This window comes from Copadichromis virginalis, linkage group LG18 (assembly GCF_057382275.1).
Source record: "Copadichromis virginalis isolate Kocher_CV1m ecotype Utaka linkage group LG18, C_Virginalis_male_GT1.1, whole genome shotgun sequence".
NCBI lineage: Eukaryota > Metazoa > Chordata > Actinopteri > Cichliformes > Cichlidae > Copadichromis > Copadichromis virginalis.
The window spans coordinates 21,462,627-21,485,207 of NC_140635.1; the positions used below are offsets into that span (position 1 = coordinate 21,462,627).

The 22,581-nt window shown below is 41.6% G+C and overlaps 1 protein-coding gene across 2 annotated transcripts in view; it reads left to right on the forward strand.

The window, feature by feature from the left end:
* The window catches only part of ephb1 (EPH receptor B1), a 175,396-nt gene that overhangs the window by 48,543 nt on the left and 104,272 nt on the right, over positions 1-22,581 (forward strand). For both annotated transcript variants that reach the window (XM_085439564.1, XM_085439565.1), the window contains exon 2: positions 3,110-3,174. In XM_085439564.1, the coding sequence (XP_085295690.1) occupies positions 3,110-3,174 (65 nt within the window). The remainder of the gene's footprint in view (positions 1-3,109; positions 3,175-22,581) is intronic.

Sequence of the window (22,581 nt, forward strand, 5' to 3'; positions counted from 1 at the left end):
CACCTACAAGCCATTGTTTTCCAATAGATTTATGAGCCGTGGCTGCTTAGTTAACATTAATCTCTCCATGTTAACAATTTTCACAAAGACTCAACTACTGGTGAAACTGCCTGGTCTTAATTTAGTGGAGCTTGCAGGTGGAGCTGACATAGCAGAATATGAATACAGAAGAAAACACACTGGGCTACCTTCCAAACACTAGGGACATGGCAAGGTCCTTTCCTTGCCTTGCAAATGACTTGCTATAAACTTGGAGTGCGTGGACGACTAATTGCTTTTACAATGCTAAGGAGTAACCCAACATTAAGCTTCTAGACAGACAATAAACATCCCGGGTCCTTGAAATGCAATTTTCAGTAATGTATTGTTTTTAACTGCACTCCATACTGTATTGTGTTTGTGTTGGGGGTGGGGTGGGGGGGCAGAGTACACCCTGGACAGATCGCCACTCCATTACAGGGGCAACAGAGAAACAGGCAATCAACTGAAACTAAAACTCATTATAATAACCAATTAAACTAACAGATTAATTGTTTATTATTTACCCAATATTACCCAATATTAAATAAATTTAAAAAATACCTATACCAAAATTTAATTAGTGTGTAACCTTAGGCTATTTAGATAACTTGTAATTTCAGCAATAAAAAACAATGTTTCCTCTTTTTCGAAGAGATGTTTCGTGTAATTAAGTTAATTTTATAATGAAACTATTCAAATCCACTTATCATTTAATGGATGAACGGTTCACAGAAGTGCTCATTTAAAAGCCCCACACATACACATACACATACACATGCACATACACAAGGGACATTTTCAAAATCTCCAGTGCCAGTGGACAGGTGTGCGAGCAATGCCATGATGGCTGTTCGAGCCCCTCCCCGTTGCTAATCACCACTTAGCATACTCCATTTACTCATCCGCTACTTTGATATTCTGCTAATGGTAGGCATTAGACCACATGACTCTGCTCATCCACCCCTCCCTTGGGCCTTTGACCTTTTTTTTTTTTTTTTTTTTCGTTTCCGCATCCTATCTTAGACCGAATCCCCTCCAACCCCAACCCTCCCCCTTCCATTTTAAAAGGAAATAGAAAAAAAAATGGTCGACCAAGAGCCTGTGTGATTTGACTAAAGCTTCTGTGATTTCCCCAGAGAAAGGTTTGGCAGTCCCCACAATGCTGGCTGGCGCTGAGGGCTGTTTCATGCTCCTATCTCCCCAGCTGACAGCAAGTCGTACAAGCAGGCAGGCAGGCAGGCTGGAGCTGGCTGGCTGTGGAAACTAGACAAGGCAAGGCTGATCTTAGGGAAATTGAAATACTCTGATGGAAGCCGGGTGTGAACAAGGCTGTCACTGTAGGTGTACACAGAAAATTGCTCTCTAAGTTGGCTGGTGCATGAGCAGAACGGGTGTCCATCTGCGTGTGTCCTAACATGCATTGTGAGTGCTTGTGTGTGCAGGGGCTAATTGGTTTCATGTCTGAGGACAGTTTCTCCCAGTAAGTAGAGATTGAGAATGAAAAGGCTCTTTTCTTCTTACAGGTGGCTTGTCACTCATCCTTACCACAATGTACTTGTTTTTAAAAAAAATTTAACCAACGCTCTTGAACCACGGATGACGGGCTTTGAGTGTTCCGTCATTTGGAATGATTTCAAAATGCACAGCGACTTCAGTGAGACTCCAAATTAGCAGCAGCTGCGAGTGCGTGCTTGTTCTGGGGGAGTAGGTAAAGGGAGGGTGATGAGGGCTGGAACCTCTCCTGGAAATCTTGAAAGAGGGCATCGTTGTGTCTATGCATTTAATCAGAGTGAGATTTCTCCCTTATCAACAACACATGTGGGTTGTGCTAGCCAACCATTTGCTGTGAAAGTGGAAGAGCTCCAAGCCAAACACACAACGACCACAGTTCCTATGAAAATTGCACAGACACACACTTTCTGCTTGTCTACTACAGAATGCAGATCATCACACAAGCATACCATTCACCCTTCTGTCTCGCAGTTTTTAATCTGTCTGGACACAACACAAAACAACAAACACAATGGAGTGTATGTCGTGGCAGGGGACATCGGAAAATGTGAAATATCCTTTGGTTCACTCTCTGTAATATTAATGTTTTAGGACCGAGGATAAACTGTCTGTTACAGGAGAAATTATCAATCTATCATTACTCTGCTAAGGCCAGCATGTCAGTTAGTCCATCGCTCTATAAATCTGTATTGCAGGGAGAGGGGCAGGTGAGCGCTTTGTGAAAACTGCCATATTTCTCTCTTCTTTCCTTGAGCAACATATCATGTACCAGCAAGGCAGATATTAATCAAAAAAAGAGCTGATAAACTTCTGGTGTGAGCTGCCAGACTTATTTGTCTAAGCTATGTCCCTGAGGATTAGGAAGGGGGCAATCTGTGTTCTCATATTGCACTGATATGTGGCCAGATATGACATGTTGTATAATAAAAGTCCAAACAAAGATAAATCCAATCCTTGAACATTTCTCTGTACTTTTTTCTTCCTTTTTCAGGCTGTATTGTGTTACTCTTTCATTTTGTGTAGCCTAAAGTTATCCAACATAGGTCATCATGTTTTTTGGCAGGCGTTTAGAAAATTAGCTAATTAATCTGAAATTAAAAAACATTTTATGTTTTCATAACTTTAGGTTAAGGAAAGCTGATGCAAATACATCAGAGCCTAACCTTGGAGGGCTCCTTCTTCATATGTGAAGCCAACTCTTTTTGCCAGGCCATCTGCAAACCTCATACAGTGTATCGACATACCCACTTATCTTTCATAATACTTGCACACATATAAGCAGGACAAAGGCAGGATGTAGTCTAGTACTGTATATAGCGAGATAACACAATGCAAAGAGTTTTTTTTAGTCTCTCAGAGGTTCCTTCCAGCAAAGTGCCAAGGATTTGTTTCTAGTCTTAACAGAAGAGTAACAGAGACGGATGAAACACTGTAGGGATTCTTGCTTTCTGTTCATCAATGAGTGTCAAGCGATCACTGGGGCTTGAATATAATTTAGCTGTGTGGGATGGTACTCAAAACAGCTTCTGTGTGGCTAACCGCTGGTTCTCTCTGTCTTTTTCTTTCTTTGCTGCAGAGACCTTGATGGACACTCGGGTGGCCACAGCTGAGCTGGGGTGGACAGCATATCCTAATTCTGGGGTGAGCCCGTTGTTGCCAACACATGTTTACATAATTAAATAAATCATAAGTTTCACTTCACACTATTTTTCTGTTTTTCTGGTAAATAGCTTTGTTGGGTATGTGTAACATGACACAGAGCACGTACAGGTTTACAGGCAGACAGACAAATAGGCAGGAAAGCAGGGAGGATGGGAGTTATAGTTATAGACTTAAGCAGTGCCCAATGTAGCTCCCATTATGGGTATTATTTTCTCTGTGTCCCGGTTCATAATGACTTAATAACATAATGGGTCCACCTAAGTCCCAGAACACAGTACCTAAGTCCCTGTAAATGGAGGCTGGGGGGGATACCATAGACATAATGATACTGTAATGATACATTTATACAGGGAAGTGGAGGTATTAGGATGAAAGAGGGAGGAGGAGCTAAGAGGACAAAAAAAATGCTCAGGGCTTTTCAGATTTAAAGGGAACTATCTGCAGCTTTTAGGTATTCTCACAGAAATGGAATGAGGCTAACTGGAACAAAGTGGAACAATATTCCTCTTTTCTCTTTTTTGATTGAAACTCAGTATTATTGCCCTGTTATGCTAATGGAGCGTTTTAAGACCTTGTTTTCTGTATTGTAATTCGATAATTCAATGAAAGGCTCCATAGCACAACAGTGATATGAATCTTACAGGAGCTATCCAGGATAGAAAAGGACTGTTTCCCGCATTTTCTGGGTCTTTAGGTCTTTATGAGGCATTTTACACACGTGTAAAAGGAGCTTTTATTGCTACCGAGCAGAGCTTTGACTCTGTTTAAGCATTAGAGTGTGGCAGGGGTTTTTTGTATTCCTCAAGGAATACAAGCTAAAATAACCTGTAATAACCTCGTGTGTGTGAGTTTGCATGTATGGCTGTGATATTGTCATCTGCACAATATCTGGAGTGAGCCCTTCTCATTGTGGTCTCCACAGTTTGTTTTTCTCTTATGGTATGAGCCATGTCGCAAATTCCTTCATGATTAATCAAGAAAACCCCAGTGGCAGATGGAGCAAGTGGACTTGTACATTTTCTTGCATAACAGCCATTGTTAACTGTCATTATCCCCTTCTATGTTTCTGTCTCTCTTTTTGATTTATTCATTTATTTTTTATTTTGTTTACTTTTTACTTTTAATTTTGCCTCGCTGTTGATATTCTCTTCACAAACGGCTAAAACACAAATGTTGGTTAGATACCTTTTTTCTTCAAAAATGTTTAGCTGATATCTCAAATTAGCTGATTGCAGATGTTAGCATGACCAGGATTTCCTCTAGCTTAACCGACTGACTTCCTATTTACTACCTACACATATTATGGGCTTAAATAAATGCAACTCTAGTCGTTCCAAGACTTTATAGACCAACTTGATCAAATGGTGAACAGCAGTGTTCACCATTAGCAACATTTGCACGATGTGCAAACTGTAGTAATGCCATCAAAATGATCACGAAGCCAAGTGTTTTTCTTGTAATACGAGCATGCCCTACCAAAAACTGATAGCTTTCGCCACGGCACATAGAGCTGTGTCTCATGTGCAGCCTCAAATCAGCTGCCCACAGATACTGAGAGACCTACATACATATGGCTGGTGACCATCGCAAAGACACAACACATTTTCCACACATAAAACAGATATATGTTTAAAAGCTGTTCTTAATAAGATCTGACATGCATACCAAAGGTGCAGCACAACAACACTAACAGTTCAAAAATAATAATTGTTTTGACAGATTCATGTTAAATGTTACATGTGTATTTGAATTGTATTTCTGCCTTTCTTAATGTTCCCTTCTACTGAACAGGCAGGCAGTGACCCAGCAACCAACACTTACCAGCTGTGAACAAAAAGTATTTATGGCTTTAAAGGATAATTAGTCCGGTTGTTTTGGACCAAAACTACAGAAAACAATGCATTAGATTTGAGATTCACTGATGCACCAAAACAATAATTAGCCAAACAGCCATAAAATGCTTCATTTTATTTTCCAAATAAGATAAATTATTAAGCTTTAACATTTTCTCTAAATAAAAATAGAGGGGTGCAAATAATAAAGTTGCTATACACCCACCTTTACCTGACAAATTTTACCTTCCCAAACAAAGCAGGAGCATTTGTACAACAAAACAAGTGTCAGGTGCTTATATATCATTTTCCTTTAAATTATAAAATTACCAGATAACAGGACATCAACCTTTTTCTCTTTTTCACTCATCTCCATAATTTTCCTTTTAACTGCTTTGATTCCTTTACTGCTCATACCGAGGCTCACGCTGCCTCAGGTTGTGGTTGCTGACATCTGGCTAGCTCTGAGCTCTGGTTAGCTTTAGCTTTAGCCACTTTGCCCTTCTTCAAGTTGGGCATGTTCAGCTGGGTGAAAGTGATTTAAGTGCCTCATTAGGTTTATTTCAAACATTTTTGTGGTGGTTCCCCTGCGGTTTACCATGATGAATGATCACAGCCACATGCTAACATGTCATTAACATGTAGATGTGGGTGTGAAAGTGACTACTTGATTCCGCCGCTGTGTGCTTTTTGAGCATGCACGAAATTGAGTATCTTGTACACATGTCACATGTGAGACTCATCCGCTGCTTTATGCCTGAGATTTGGAATTACACACTTTGTCAAAAGAAAGCAAACAAACAAACAAAAAGTATTTCTAACTGTTTTGAGACAGGAGCTATTGGTCTCATACTAAACTTTTAACTCTGAATGTGCTAATGTGCAATAAAATATTTCTTTTTCAGCTTGACATTGTCACATCTTTATATATGAAAAGAGAAAGAAAATCCAGTGAGACTTGTTGCGTTTAGACTTCTACAGTGCTGTTACTATCGAAGCAGATTCAGTTTAGCAAGCCCCCAGGCACACAGAGACATATCTGACTTGTCTGAGTTGAGCGTAGTTCAATCCTGCTGCTATTGTAAAGGTTCAGGGAGGGAAAGGCCTGCTGTAGGACGGATACACAAACTGTTTACTGGTAGAACTTATTACACTATGCAGCTACCGTGACCTTGAGCGTGAGAGATGCAGCATGACTGTGAGAAAATATTCATTATCACGCACACTCACATAATTAATGTAAATCCAGTTTTTAATAGATTTCTGTGCGAGCTGAGATGTAATAACTTAGTCAATATCAGATAAATTCCCACGTGTACAACCCTCACCTCTGAGAGCTGCAGGCGAACCTCTTTATGTGTCATGCAGTTAATTTATCAACAGCCTGAACCTTCAAAAACAATGTTTTATTGCAGCTTTTCATAGCTGAATCAATCATAGCTACAGCTATAGATAAAGATTGCAAATGCCAATCTTAAAACCAAGACTGTAGCCTGAGGGGTGTGAAAAGTATTGTCATGTAGATACAGTATACTAAGTTTAGCTCTGTGTGTGCAGCCAGTAACTGGGCACTCAATTTGCTACTCTTTATAACCTTAACAACTGCTTCTCTGACACCACACAACAAGAGTTAAAGTGCACACACTGCATGGTTCCTGAGCTATCTGATACAACTCATTAATTTTCTTTAGTAACTTTCCCCTCAGGAGTTTTTAAGCAGTGTATTTGTGTGTCTGTGTGCATTTGTGTGCTTGGCTGACTCAAAGGGTTAATTCGGAAGGACTCCAGAAGCAGTGCCATTAGTTCCAGTTGTGTAAATGCAAGAACATCAGAGTTAGGCATGCAGACATATAATGGAAAAGCAGCAGTGTGGTATGGTAGCAGTTTTCTGGATAAAGAAAGTTAGTTTGGAAGGTATAAAAATGTGGAGAGTAAACAATATAATATTCTTTCATCATGTGCCTTTCCGCTACAGTATTTTTTTTTTTATTGTTTCAAATGTCTATTCTAAAGTTTTTTTTGCTCATTCTGTCTCACCTTCATCCTTATGCGTCAATCTCATGCTTTTCTCCTCTCCCTTTTCCTTCTGCTCTCTGCCTTGCTCTTATGCACACTCCCTACAATAAATAAAATATGGAGTCCCTGAAAGGCAAGTATCCCCCAACCTTGTGGCCATGCGACAAAGAGCAGACATGAACAGCAATGACACACACACATATACACACAGTGACTTAACCAAAGCACAGTTTCTGTTCCAGTTTTCAACAGTCTCTCGGTTTTACTGGGGCAGCTGTGGCTTGAGTGGTAGAGTGGGATGTACTACTAATTGGAAGGTTTGTGGTTTGATTACCCCTGCTCCTCCAGTACACAGTTTTTTGGTGTCCTTGGGCAATAATCTGTGACACAAATTGCCGGCCCAATAGATACTTTAGGTTGTGAGGGGTGAAGATAGTAAATAGAATAAGAGTGCTGTGAATGGGTGAATATAGCTTGTAGTAAAAAGTAGAATAGAAAATAAGTTTTAGGTAAATTAAAAAAAAATCGTTAGCTTCATAGCATAATTGCCTAAGTCATTTGACTAAGTCAATGACTTAGGCACTTATGCTATGAAGCTAACGAAATGTGTTAAGCCAATTAAATTTATGGTGAAGAGTGTAATCGCATGAAAAAAGGTTGGGAACATTTAGACTTTGGTGAATGCAAAAAGGCAACCATGCAGTAAAAGTATATTAAAATGTGAGTATTTCTTCAACTCTGATTGCATTACTACTTTTTCTCCCTTAAACTAAATAAACTTAAATTAATTAAATTAAGGAAAAAAAGTTCCCTCTTGTAAAGTCTCAGAATGTCACTTAATCATTAAGCCGTAAATGACAAACTAAGAATGCTAAGTCAAGTACTGTTATTATGTATTTTCAACTGATTACAGCTTTAGAAGTTAAATTCTTTGGCTCAGACCTTGAGTTTGAAGAGCCATGGGCTCCTCTAAGTAGATGGCTGACAATCTGAAAATGGAGCTAAGTGATGTTTACAAAGTAGGTAAAAGCTATGAAAAGCATTCTGCGCCTCCAAATTCTGATGTCTAAAATGTCAAGACAGGGTCATAAAAAATGTCGTGGAGTGGTCCAAGGCACACTTGAAGTTCTGCCGAGATGTACTTCAAGGAACACAAGCTTTTTTTTTTTTTTTTTTGGCCTGTCCCGTTTGGCTCTTTTGCCCTCAGAATTATTGTCTAAAGGCAAAGAAAGATGCCCAACGGATTTACTTTACCAAACTGACCATCCCAGCCTTGCCGTAATGGTCCATTTGATTCACCTTTTATTGTTTATTTTATTTTCACTTACTGAATACGGGACAGACTTGACTGGGGGAAAGAAGGGGAGAAAGAAAGAGGGAAAGAGAAACAGCTGAGAAGAGGGACGGGGGAGAAGGGCAAAAAACAAAAACCAACAGAACGGGCAGAGAAAAAAAAATGCATATATCAATCACCTGGGTCACCTGCTGAGAAAGAAAAAAGAAAGCAAGCAGAAGAGAACAAGAGTAATAGAATAAACAACATCACAATGATATATGGGAATATGACAGTAAATACTAAATGTTAAACATTATTGTGCAGCACATAAGATCAACAGAACACAGTGTGCTTTGAGGTAGGAGCCAAAAAGGGTGTAGTTTGTGGGTGTGATCACCCGTGTGTACACCTGTGAGCATGGACGCGCTTGTTTTTTGTTTTTTAAAAGGTTCCTTCATGTAATAATCTGCTAGAGGGTGTGGGGGGGCCACAGCCCCGTCCTCCAGGGCATGAAGCAGGTGTGGAGGAGATCAAAACTCCAGACATCCAGAGGCCCCCAGAACACAAGAGACCAAGGAAGACCAACAGAGGGGCAGCTGCGCCACTGTCCCGGAAAGAGCTGAGGAGAGTCCCAGATAAGGGCTCACTCAGCAGCCGCGGAGCAGAAGCCAGGGGGAGTTGCAGTGACGCGCCCGTGAGCTCCGCCGGCAGCCAGCTGCGCCTGAGTGACCGAGCCCCAGGCCGAGGGGCCGGGGGCACCCCACCTCCGAAGTGGCCCGAGCGAGCCCCAGGCTCCAGGCCCCGATAAGCGGCCGCCAAGGAGTGAGCCGGTGTGTACCTGGACGCCCATCCCCGGACACAAAGAACCACCAACGCACCGATGTCTGAGGGGGTCCGCCACTGGCAGGGGAAGTGGTGGTAGGGGGAGATAGGCCTCCAAACCTTGGAGGGCCTGAGATGTCCCCAGAGAGGTGGTGCCTGACACCCAACCTGACATATAGACACAGACATACAGGCACACTCAGATACAAACATCCATTCCCACCCTCATGCTCTCATATGCACTTACTCCACACTCAACCAACGTGGAGACAGACATAAAGAGACGTTGTACACACGATCACACTCCCCAAGCGTACTCTACAAACCGGGTCTAGGTGCCCCCGCCCCTGGAGGGGGGAACTGCACCCAGACCCAGGTGGTGTTTCCCTTTTCCCTGCGGTTGGGGGAGGCAGACCGCCCCGACTCCGCAGCAGCAGGAAGGCTCCACACTCCAGACCGCAGTCGGACGGCCAACTCCTCCTCCTAGCCCCCCTGCTCCAGCAGGTCGCAGAGAATGGGGGTGAGAGAAGACTCCAAACCTCCCTCCACCCGCTCATTGTAGTGTTGATGCATGTGTGTTTTAAGGTGCATTTAAAACCCAGGAGGGCATGGAGCTACCTGCCAGAGAGCAGCAGGTAAGCGCATGGTCCCTCCTGCTAGCCCTCAATGTCTATGTGTATTTAAAATTGAGAGGTGGGCAACGATGCCAGGGGTGGGGTGTACACCCTGATGGTACTTTGGACTCCGTGTATCGTGCCCACCCCCAAGATCCTATATGTATGTGTAATGAGAGTGTGAGTAATGTGAATGTCTAAGTTGTGGGATAAAATTGAGGCAGAGGCAGCCAGAAGGGGACAGAGGGGGGGGTAGCCTCCTCTGCACCCTGGTGACATACCCCTACTCCAAGGCCCTGCATGTGTGGGTGGTTGTGGTGGAGCGGGAAGAGGGAGGCAGCTGGAGATGGGGAGGGAAGGAAGGGAGGGGCTGACCCCAGTAGGCACCCCCACACTCCGCGACCCGCCAGGGAAAGGGGGCCCAGGCCCATCCAGACCGGGGCCCAGTGCAGCAGCGCCGCCCGGCCCCACAGAGCCCGGGACAGTCCACCCAACCCCACCACAGAGAAAACTGCACCCACCCCACCATCCACTCATCTTCCAGACTACATAAGACAATAAACACCCAGGCTGAGATCTTCCTCCACCTCTCCTGTATCTCCCCCTCCTGCAGAGGGAGCTCCTGAGGAGAGGAAAGCTCCTGCAAGATGTGACAATCTCCCCCACCAGTTGAAGAGCCCCCCAGGTGGCTCGATGCACCGGCGGCACCCTGCTCCAGGGCTGGGCCCCCATGCACCCACCCGCCCACAACCCCGGCAACACACCAACCAGGACCCAAGCCCCCCGAGGCCCGGTCCGGGTCCCAGCCCAGAGACGGAGCGCCCCCAGAACCTCACGCCCATCCCGGACCCACCCAGGGGCAGCCAGGCTACCAGGTCAGTAACCCACGTCCGTCAGCACAGACCCTCCCCTAGCCCCGCTGCACGCAGCCGCGAGGAAACAGTCACCTGAGAGCCAACAGAGCCCCTAACCGGACATGACCGCTACCCCGGGTTGAGCCCCCCAAGGAAGATGCCTCCGGGGAACCCCCCGACGCCCTAAGCCTGTCCCTACCCCCACACCAATCACAACAGTGAAGGCGGGACCAAACTATGACCCCCCACCCCCACTAGGTGATGGAGCTGATCAAAGGAGCCCAGAGCAATTGATCTGATGTGGTGGCAGAGGCTGTATCAAGACTAATGTAATCTAATAGATAATTTCTATATTGGTTAGAATTAAGATTATTTTTATTTTTCCAGTTCATGAGGACTGTTTTCTTGGCTATGCATAGGGCAGTGAAAACCATATGGGCTATATTCTTTTCTGAAGTGACATTATCTAAGCTGCCCAACAAACACACTAAGGGGGAAGTTGGAATGTTACATTTCAGACACTTCGATAAGTCTTCACATATCTCGCGCCAAGACTTCTGAACTGGTGGACAGAACCAAAGAGCGTGGATATAATTGTCCGGTGAATTGGTTTGGCAGTGTGAGCAGTTGTTGGTAGACGTAAAGCCCATCTTGAACATCCGATGACCTGTATAGTGCACTCTATGTAATATTTTGTATTGAATTAATTGAAGACTGGGATTTCTAATTAGATGAAAGGTTTTTAAGCAAATCTGAGACCAGAAGTTTAGGTCTAAGTTAACTGATAAATCCGCTTCCCATTTTGCAATAGGAAGTGATATTGATTCATCTGTTTTAGAAAGCATTCTGTATATTTTGGATAGTAATTTGGGGGGTTTAAGAGTAAGAATTGAACCACACTTGGTGGTGTTTGTAGTTCAACTTGACCCGGTTTAAATGTCTTTTTTACTATGGATTTAATTTGTTGATATTCTAAAAATCTTTTCTTGTTGATCCCATATTGTGTAACTAGTCCGTCAAATGAAATAAATTCTGTTCCTTCTAGTATATGTTCTAAATATTTGATTCCTTTATCACTCCAATCTGAAAAGTTTATCATATTATTGTTTTGTAATATGTCAGGGTTGTTCCAGATAGGTGTACGTTTGCATGGGATTAATGAAGACGCCGTCAATTTTAGAAACTCCCACCATGCTGTCAGAGAAGAGCTGATGTTGATGCTTTTAAAGCATTCATGTCGTTGGATGTTTGAGCTGATAAATGGTAGGTCTGAGATCTCTAGATTATTGCAGAGTGCTTGTTCTACATCTAGCCAAGGTTCATCTAAGAGGGTGTGTTTTAGCCATCCTGAGATAAACTGAAGCCTGTTGGCTAAGAAGTAGTGCTGAAAGTTAGGCAGTTCTAGTCCTCCTTTATCCTTGGTCTTTTGTAGTGTTTTTAAGCTTATACGTGGGGGTTTATTTTTCCAAAGGAATTTGGACATACATGAATCTAGAGATCTGAACCAATCTTGTGGCGGTTTAGTTGGGATCATTGAGAATAAATAATTTATTTTTGGTAAGACCATCATTTTTATAGCGGCAACCCTTCCCATGAGTGATATGGGTAGACATTTCCATCTAGCCAGATCATCTTCTACCTTCTTTAAAAGTGGGATATGGTTTAATTTAGTTAGATCTGCAAGCTTGGGAGAAACATTAATACCTAAATATTTTATATTTCCCGATTGCAGTGGTGTAGAAGAGGAATTATGGAAGGAGCAATTAATCGGTAGGACTGTAGATTTTGACCAGTTAATTGAGTAATCTGATATTCTTGCAAAAGAGTTTATCAATTCAATCACCCCAGAGATATTGGTTTGTGAATTTTGGAGAAAGAGTAACACATCATCCGCATAAAGGCTGATTTTATGTTCCACGTTCTTGCATTTTATGCCCTTAATTACTGAATTCTGTCTAATTGCTGCTGCTAGTGGTTCAATAAAAATTGCAAATAGGAACACAAGCTTAATGTGAACTACTGACTCAGTAACTGTTGCATTTGCAGCTGTTAGAAAGTCAATGACTTATGATTTAACTTAAAATAAATGTAAAACTGTACTGACATTTCAGCAAAGGCCGGTCTGCCAGTATTGTTTATAATACTCTGGCTGCACTGAAGTGCAGTAGGATGCCAAAAATATGTACTTGTATTAAAAATGGTCAATCCACAGCTCAGATAAAGCTGATGAAAAATGACCAAAACACCCCAATGGATTATCTGGTTCATTCAGAAGAAAAGCTGAAATAGTGCTACTTGCTAATTCTAATATTTGTCCCTACTAATTTTGGAAATTTTGGAAAAGTAGCAGCAGGGAAACTGTGTTGTTGGTTAAAAAAACATATTGTAAGCAAGTAAAAAATGAATGATGTTAAAAGAAAATGTTTTAGTCTGGTAACTTAAAAAAGTGAGGTGAATGAAGGAGAATTCAAAGTCATGTGATACTAAACTTCATGCCATTTATTTTTTATTTTTTTTAAATAATTTTGGTAAAACGGGAACCAGAGATGCACGACTGCTTTCATTTTGGATCGGGTGGATGAAACTAGAGGAGAGTGTATGGAGGCAGCGAGAGGGTAAAAGTAGAGAGACGGCTAAAAAAGAAATGTGATAGTGATGTTCGAGGGGCTCCGGGATCAGGAAGGGGTTTGGGGGAGGATTAGAAGAAGCTGGAGTGAGAGAGGGTGAGGGATCAACTGTGTGAATGGGGCAAAAAAGCCAAACCTTTGGCCCCTCAACATTCAGCTGTGTGTTTGTGTGTGTCTGTGTTCAAGAATGCTTGGGTTAACTCGTGTGAGTCAGGAAGGTCACAGTTTGACTCCAAGCTTTAAGAGTAAGATCCTAGGAAGGGTGGGTGGGTGTTGGGAGGGTCGGACCCGCGATCAGCGGGTGGCAGTGGCTGTTGGATTGGTTGGATTGTCAGGGGCTTAGGAAAGAGAGGGCTATGTGTGTCTGTGTGATTGCGTGGGTGGGTGGAGGTGGGGTTGGTGTGCAAGGGGACATGATAGACTGGAAAGCTGCAGCCAAAAACAGACAAACTGAAGTAAATGCTCTGAATGAAATGAATCATTACTGACATGAATCAGTAATAGCATGGTTAATATTGTTGCAAATATATGCCATTTATTAATTAATTAGTTAGTGTTCTGCTTATTATTAGCCCATAATTTGAAATAGAAAGAGGGTTGATTCATTTACCTTTAAATATCTGCATCTGTGGAACAAACTCAGATAACGGTAAATATTCAAGTTTGTTTACTAGTTAGTCTTTAACCCAGATAATCTTACATATAATATGTATAAAATCCTCGGTGGGATACTTCAACTACTTGCTGTCGAGAACTTTGACTAGCTGGTAATCATTTGCTGTGTGGATTTAACACGGTACATTTATTTGCTGTTATGCCAACAGAAAATGTACTCTTTATTTTTATTTTTCACCTTCAGTGACTTAAAGAATCACTGAAGGTAACAATGTCCCAGTTGTGTCCACCCGTTTTTATAGTTCCCCCGTGTTTCCGTGTTATGAAATTGTGGAAAATGTAGTGAAAAACATTTAAATGTCTTTTCTCAAGCTGTAGTGCATTGAGGATTCGGGACCACCAAGGCAGCGTAAAATGGGGCGTGAGACAGACGGCGTGAGATAACGAGGAGAGTTTGGAAGCGCCCCTCTCTATTGTTGTGGCAGGTGCATAAGATGGTTTGGAGAAGCAGTGGAACTCATCATAATATGTTTGTTTGGATTTACTCTCTCTTGTTCTTCCACATGTGAGATTGTGTGTGCTCAGGCATAAATTTGAGTGGCTGAGAGTGTTGTATATCTGCACCTGCATATGTGAGCATGCACAGGTGCTGGAAGAGGAGTACCATTTTTGGGCGTGCCCTATATGCCCCTGTTGTGTTCGGTGCTTCGGCAACGCTCCTGCGGACCTTAACTGCACAGGTGTCAGCATACACTCAGCATTTCCTAAAGAGCACAGATAGATCCATAACGGCCATTTCACCATCTGCTGACCAGACTCAATATACCTCAATTATTCATACCCTGAAAGACAGACAAACACTGGGTCAATGGAGATAAGGGAACACAGGAGGGAAAAGTAAAGTGAGGGAAATGAAAAAGAGAAAAGGGCAGAGAGAACAGAAAAGGGGGATGATTGAATATAGATGGTCAAAGAAATGGGGAGAATTCATGGAACGTAACACCAAAGCAGCACTGAAGGAGAAAGGATAAAAGTCATATCTATACCTATACTGAAAGTACTTACACTTGTATCCAGGGTCAGCCTTTAAGCAGAATTTAAATGATTTAAAATGCTAAGTCATTGGCTAATTTAGTTGTTTTAAGGTTTCATAAAGGATAAAAACAGAAAAAAGGGGTCACATGTAGTTTAAGGTCTGGTGCTAATTCAGTGTGTGACATGTTAACTCAAAAAAAATTAAATACCTTGGTGGTTGACGGGAAGGACGATTTGGAGATATTTTCCGATACTGCTTCTATTATTGATTTATTCATACCTTAAAAATCGGGTTCAAAGGTCAAAGGGAAAAGTTAAATAAGGAAAGTGGGGGGAAAATGGCAGAGAGGAACGGACAAAGGGGCTGCTTGAATGTAGATAATATGTGTCAGAAATGATGAAGGGAAAGGAGATCAAGGACGCGTGTGCAGGAATGAGAGAAAGAGGGATGGAGGTGAACTCTGAACTTAGTGGGCTCGAGCTGAACTGGAATGAGAAGAAGGGAAAAAATGACTGTGAGTCATGCTGGCTTCACTTCAGAGGCCAGGTGAGAAGAGTGCCTTCATTACATACACGGAGACCCACATACCTGTGCGTGCACACACACACACATGCTGGATGTCAATTTAACCGGACATAAGCACATGCTCATCATTACACATTCACCCACATAACTCTTTATAAACTCTTTGGGAATATGGTTGAAAAAAATTGGATGCACGTGCACATTTGTGCAAATGCGCACACATACATATAGTAGACATTGCCATACCAGTGGGAGACCTGTTTCATTTTACCTCCAAGATTACGGAGTGTGATTTAGTTGTGAAGCCAGACATCTGAATTTGCTCTGAGCTCAGACGCGGGCATATCTGCCCAGCGTGAAGACTGGAATGGTAATACAACGAATCACTCGGATCACAGTGCATTCATGGCTCTCTGTCGGAGGGTTTTGCGTGGATGTAAGTCTTTGCTTGGGCATTTGTGCGTTTGTGTTTTCTTAAAAGTCTTATCCAGCGTTACCTCTCAATATTTTCTGTACGCAAATGAGACTTGGTCAAGACAACAGCGTCTACGTTTGGTCACAGAAAGATAAAAACGATACACTGTTTGGGAACTGTATGCCATAATTCCATAATATTTCTCCCTCCCATTATTATTTTTTCACCTTTCCACCATTTTTAAATATTCCGTTTTGGAATGAAATAACATGTGGCTGCCTCAATTATTGATTTCCATCCTTTGGATTCCCTCTGCATAAATGTAGGAAGTGACTTGGATGTTTTTTGGAAACCAAGGACATTTTTTTCCTTTTGTCTAAGAATAAATAAAAGAACAAAGGAATAGAAGTGGGACAGAAAAGAAAGGAGAAATGACTCTTAAATCTTAAATTTGGTATGAATTTGGAGGAGTATGCAGGAGCGCCTTGAGTTTAGCTTGTATGTGTGGGAGTGATTATGTGTTTGCTCCAGTACCTGCAGCACCTGCTATTTCAGCCGTCCTACAGTTGGCAGAAATAGCAGTAAACCCTTCCATTCTTCTATTCCATCTTCTCACCCTGACTGCTTCTGACTTTTTTTTCCCGCTGCCTTTCTTCACTTCAGCTTGTCTGTCTCAAAGCGTCGATTCCGTCTTTTCACGATCTGCATCTAACCACGAACCGCACAACGCAACTACCCCACCCTACCCTGCCCCACCCCCTCCCTATCTTTTTGTATCTTTCTGTATGGATGATAAGGCTGGTAGGTGTCGTGCTATGTAGGATTTATATACACACAAACACACATGCACAATGTACATCTCAAATCATTAGCAGCCCTTAATTCATCATCAGTCTGTTTAAGAGACAATATTCTCTCATTTCATTCAAGGAATATTATGTTATGTGAGAGATTTGGCGGCCTTCAAGTGAAATATAATCTCAGTTTTCTTAACCTGAACATTTTGATATTTGCTATGATAGTTAGGAATGTCACATCCTATGGAAAGGCATTCATACATACTTCAGTGAACAAAAGAAAATTTAAAAAGGACAGCTCACCTGCCAGAAGTGAAATACATTTTCTGTTAAATCGTGGTTGATCCTGTCTATAGATGCTAATTTTGTATAAGTACGTAACACACATACATGCTATATTTTATGCTTAAAGACATGAAACTGCCTCACTTTGCAAAAAGCTCGTGGTGCTGTGTGATGCTGCAGGTGTGCGATAAAATTCAGGAGAAAAACTCAGAATAACACATTTATGAACACTTTATTCTTTAATAGCTGTAAAATTGAAGATCAAAGTGAAAACTTAACATACATGAAAGGCGCTTGGTGATTTTTGGAGAGGATGGCGTGCTCCTCAGGCGAGTAAAGGAATGCAAATGTATGTTTTGCACTTGCTGTGATATTTATGGAGCAGTTCCGCTGCTGAAATGTTGAAAAAGCCCAATGTTCAGACTTTGTCCTGTGTGCTGTAAAGGAGGGGCTTTGAGGCTTCCATGAGTTACGATCGTGAGACATACTGAAAGCAGTGATTTAGGCCACAAAAAGGATGTTTTTGTCCTTCTTTTCCTGTCATATTTTTGCTCTTCACATTCTGTTGCAAATGTATTTTTCTGTCACCCCAGTTCCATTACTTTTCAACTTTTCGTTTCTTTCCCTATGCATGCAAATATACATAGTAATAATTCATTATTTAGTGGTTTTATGATTCTCCAGAATAAATTCATAAGATTGCAGAGGTTGTCAGATTTCAGCTAAACACTGCTTGAACCTTTTACACAGGGTGACTCAAGGTAATGTTGCTACTGGTAACCTAAAGTCGTGCTGAGGCAGTGTCAGCTTCATGGTTTGTCTCAAGGCACCTGAGTGGGTGTTACCAGGTGCATTGTGCTAGAAAAGTATTCAAAAAACAGTTTTATGCTTCAGCGCAATAACCTTAACCTTCTTTTTGTGCTTTTACACGTCTAGTTGAATTAATGAAGGTTTCCAGACCACTTGCTGATTTATCTCTGGGCTTATTAAATCTTTCCTGTGTGAATAATTGCGTGAATATCTTAATCAAACAAATGTTTTGAGATTAAGCAATTTAATATTTACTACACACAAAGCTGCACTAATTACTGTTTTGGGGGTTTTGTTGTTTTTATCCATCAGTCAAAGTTGGAGCATTTAAAATTAAAAATATATAAAAAAAAATGTTGATTCCAAAATATAAAAATTTCCAGTGCAATACATATTATTAAAAGCATAAGGACAACAGAGTAAAAATAATTAACTTTTTTAATGGGACAAATAAAAATCTGTCATTACACATCCTAATTTATTTATTTATTTATCTAAAACATTTAATTGATGTCTGTTTTTCCACATCAAGCAGCTTGTTCTGCCTACCAGTCTTTAGGAATTATACTTATTTTAATGATTAAATATTTAAAAACAAAAAAGAGGCTTCTATATGAAGGGTGGTTGTTGCCAAGTAAATGCAGAAAGTTAGTTAATTGCAGGCTTGGCCATTGGATCCCAGACCATTTTAAGGACCAAAGTGCCCTTGAGAAAGACACTTGAACCCCAATTTGCATCCCTGAAAACAATGCAACCCTGTCTGGGAGAGTTCAGTTTACTGTTATAGCTAAAAACATCTGTATCCAAGCAGACAGACTGCTTAAAGCAACTGGCTCATAATTGAAAATGCAAGCGTTAATAATTCCATTTTAAAAGTTGGATGGAGAAATATGAGAGCGAACAGTCTGTGTGAGTTGTTCACTGAATGGTCCAGAGTGCAGTCACGTTCTGTGCCTCTCTATAAGAAAATGAGACAAAAGACATACTAAAAGCATTTGGAGCAGAGAATGAAACCGAATGGTAACTAATATGTCAACAGAGCACAAATATCACACAGTCCAATTCACTAGCACGGACCCAACCTCCAAATATGAATAAAAAATATTTGTTGATAATGTAGCAAGAGACCTCGTTGAGGTCTGGCGGTGGTTCGTCGTCCTGACAGATCCCATTGATACCTTTAGAGGAAGCTAATAAAACAGGGGAATGAATGGTGGCTCAAAGAAGAATTTACAGACTTACGACCGAAAAGGAGTGTTTGAGGCGCGGTCTCACTATCTCCAGTTGTTGAATTGTTTGGTTTACACTCAGCAACTGCAACATGAACTTACTTGCTTCAAACCTCAAGTCCAGTAAATGTATTGATCAGGGTATGGGCGTGGCAAGGGAGCAGATTTTCAACGAGACTCATTTTGCTTTAGCCAGCCAGACAGACCAAGTTCTGCTTGGGCTCAGTCAAACTGTGTGACTGTAATTATAGAGTGGCTGAGATCTGGCAGGACTGGGAGTGTTTCAGACATCACCATTTCCTCCCCATCCATCACATTCAGCCAAGCGGAACTAGGCCTCAGATGCCCCGCAAAATAATCATTCCTATGCAACTGCCCTGACAGCAGCATCCATTCAATAACACAGCTGATCAGAAATGATAATAGCAATCATGCCACTGCATATTTTAGGGGCTGCAGCCTGGCCGTGTGTGTGTGTGAGGTGGCGGATGAGGTAAAGCGTTCGAAATAAGTGATTTTGCAGGAGATTATGAGCATGTGTCTCAAAGTTTGTGTAGGAAGGAGTGAATAAAGGTGCCAAGACAGACCACTGTTAGTTTACATGAAATGTCCATTCTATTGACTTCAAGGAAAAGACCCAAAGGTTGAAATGCAAATATCCTCATTAACGCAGAGGGATTTGAAACCACCTTTGGGAAGAAAAAAATACTATCTGGATTGTGATTACTGTCGGCAGTGAGCTTTGCAAAATGAGAAGAGTGTCTTTCAGAAGGGGCATAAAGAGTTCAATCCCTATCTCAGCTTCTCATGTCCACCTATAATCCACTGTCCTTCTGAGACCTTCACCTTTACAGACCTGTCAATGTGAATTTCACCCGCACGCATACCATTTCTTTTTTCTTTCCCTCTCTTTTTATCAACAGCCAGGATGTATTCAGGGGTAATTATTAAAGAAAAATCTTTATAGGTACACTTTCCCTCCTTTAGTTCAATGTTGTGTTGTCATGAATAACAAATAGGCTCATTACTGAAATGCCCATCCCGAGCTTGTAGTAATAAAATCAGTCTCATGCTTGCCTCCACCCACACGTTTCAGATGATAGATGAACGGACAACTCGTTGTTAGAAAGTGCTCAAAAACATTTCAGCCTATAGGCGCTTGAGGGTGTAGACTTCAACAAAGCATCCAAGCATAATTTAGTCCTAGGATTATTTGGGTAACACTTAAAAAAAAAAAAAGAACCTCATCAACTAAATTACTTCAAATGCTAACTTCAACACCAAAGGCATTAACTGAAAAGGGCTAAAACAAACAAACAAAAAAAACTGTTGTAAACTGCATCAACAAGTGGAGTCGGGTTAAAAGTTTAGGGGAACACAGTGGTGTTGAAGTGGCTCCATTTGATTGTAGCTTTCTACATCTCTTGCCTTGGGTCCTGCTGTAAAAGCCCATCGTCAGACTGAGTAATGGCTGTTTTGATGGACATTCAAGAAATAGTTGCCAGACACTCATCTACTATTTGCAGTGGCATTTTGTAGACCTTTCAAGGCTGTGGAGATATAAATGTGGAAATGCTCTGAGCTGCTCATCACCCATCTGTGTGCAGTATGTCTGAGCATGGAGCTGTATTAACTCGTGCTGATAGATTTGAAAAGCAGTTTGTGAGTGTGACTCCACTGAGAATCAGACAGCAGGCTGGAGGTTAAAGATCAGCTGAATATGTGCTTCTCTGCTCACATCTTCTGCTCGTGTGAATTGACTGATGCTGAATGATGATCTAAAAGTAGTCAAGTTCTCCCTTTGTGCGTGTGTGTCAGAGTCGCAACCCGACCTACTCATACCAAATGTCCAATTTTAAAACTGAAGGTAGAGGTACGGTGGAGTCATGATAAAACCTCTGTGGGTTGTACGTATGCAGCAAAGCTCCTGAAGCAAATAGGGGAATGATGCTCAGTAAATCCTAAATCCACACATGAATTATAGACAGTGTCGGGAAAATTAAGGTGGGGTAGAACACAACTGGAAATGTCCCTTTTTTTTGTTTAGGGCAAGAGTGCTGTCTGGGCAGAGTGTGCAGGAGACATAACACAGGATGGCCAGTCATTACGAATGGGTGCAATTGGACATCGTACACAGAATTTCTATTACAAACCTGACGATCCCCCTGTCTGTGTTCTTACAACCACCTCTGTTGGTTTATGTAAAGGTCAGGGTTGCACTGTGTGTCTGAAAACAACTTTACATAGACTCACAGAGAGTGAGGGAGAGAAGGTGAATACTGCAGAGGGGCTAAACACATGGCTCTCAATTAGAGATCAGATATTCGAATCTAGCTGGTCAATGTGTTTTCTCCGATATTTGCAACATTGGAATGATTACAAAATGAAGTTTACACCTGTTTTAATGCGTCACCCAATCGCAGTTTGCTCACTGTCTGTCACATAAAAAATGTATTTCAATAACTGCTAATTATTTTTCAATATTGGCAGCATCACAAATGCTGAATTGTGCGGAAATAAAGTTCTGAGACTTCTGAGACTCTATTCAACATTACAAAATTCCTGTCATGACCGGTGGTCTAGGAACTACATTAAGATTTAGTTTCCATTCTATAAAAAAATAAGTTTCTCATTTCCTTAAGGTATCTTCTTATACTGCCCCAACCATGCCTCCTCCAAATGACTCATTACTCCAGCCCATTTGGCCCATTATTTTCCACAGATGTTACATCCTTGTTCTGATTGGTTATTCCTCCCATCTCTGCTTGTCCCCAGCCCAATATTGGATGCTGTAGTCCTCCAGAGCAAGACTGTGGCCATCTGAGCTGCTCTGTGTTATTTTAGTCTTTGAGGATAATGGCAAGAGATCAATGTGATGGATGGTTTTTATGAGGGCAGAGTATTGATGGCTTGATGGCAGTGAGCTGAGGCTGTGGGAAGGGGAACATCAGTCTGAATACATTACCCCCACCCTCTCAACCCTCCCCCTTTTTCCTGATTCCTCCCCATTCCTGTTTTTTTCTTTTATTTATCACTCTGTATTTTTTTCCCCCCTTTTCTCAACCCTCTCTTCTCCAGCTCAGCCAGCTGTAACTGGTCATTAACACAAACATTAAGAGCTCTATGAATCCATAGCTCCTCCATCTCCTTGCTACTGCCCATAAAACAGAGCAGCAATAATGACACACACAATAGCCACACTTGACAATCAGGGGCAGGGGACAAGTGTCTCCTATATTAATGGTAAAAGCAAAGCTATTAGAGGGGTGCCGGTGGTTACTTTAATTGGCTTACAAATAAGTGTTGAGTTAAAAGGCTCTCGGTATTTGACAGTTTTTCATCAGCAAAAAAAGTTTAAGTTCAGTTAGGTTGGTAATGATAAAATATGAATTAGGTGATGCAAAACTGTGTAAAATAAAACTAATTGGGAGTGAGCTCATTTTATAGAGGCACATAAACACGCTAGTAAGTGAAAATTGGCATGTGCATGCCAATACTCCGGATATAAAAACATCAGTGGACATTAACAGAATTAAACTCCATAAACGACTGCATGCGATGGCGCTTTTGGTCCATATTGACATTACAGCATCACACAGTTGCTGCAGATTTGTCAGCTGGACACCCATGATG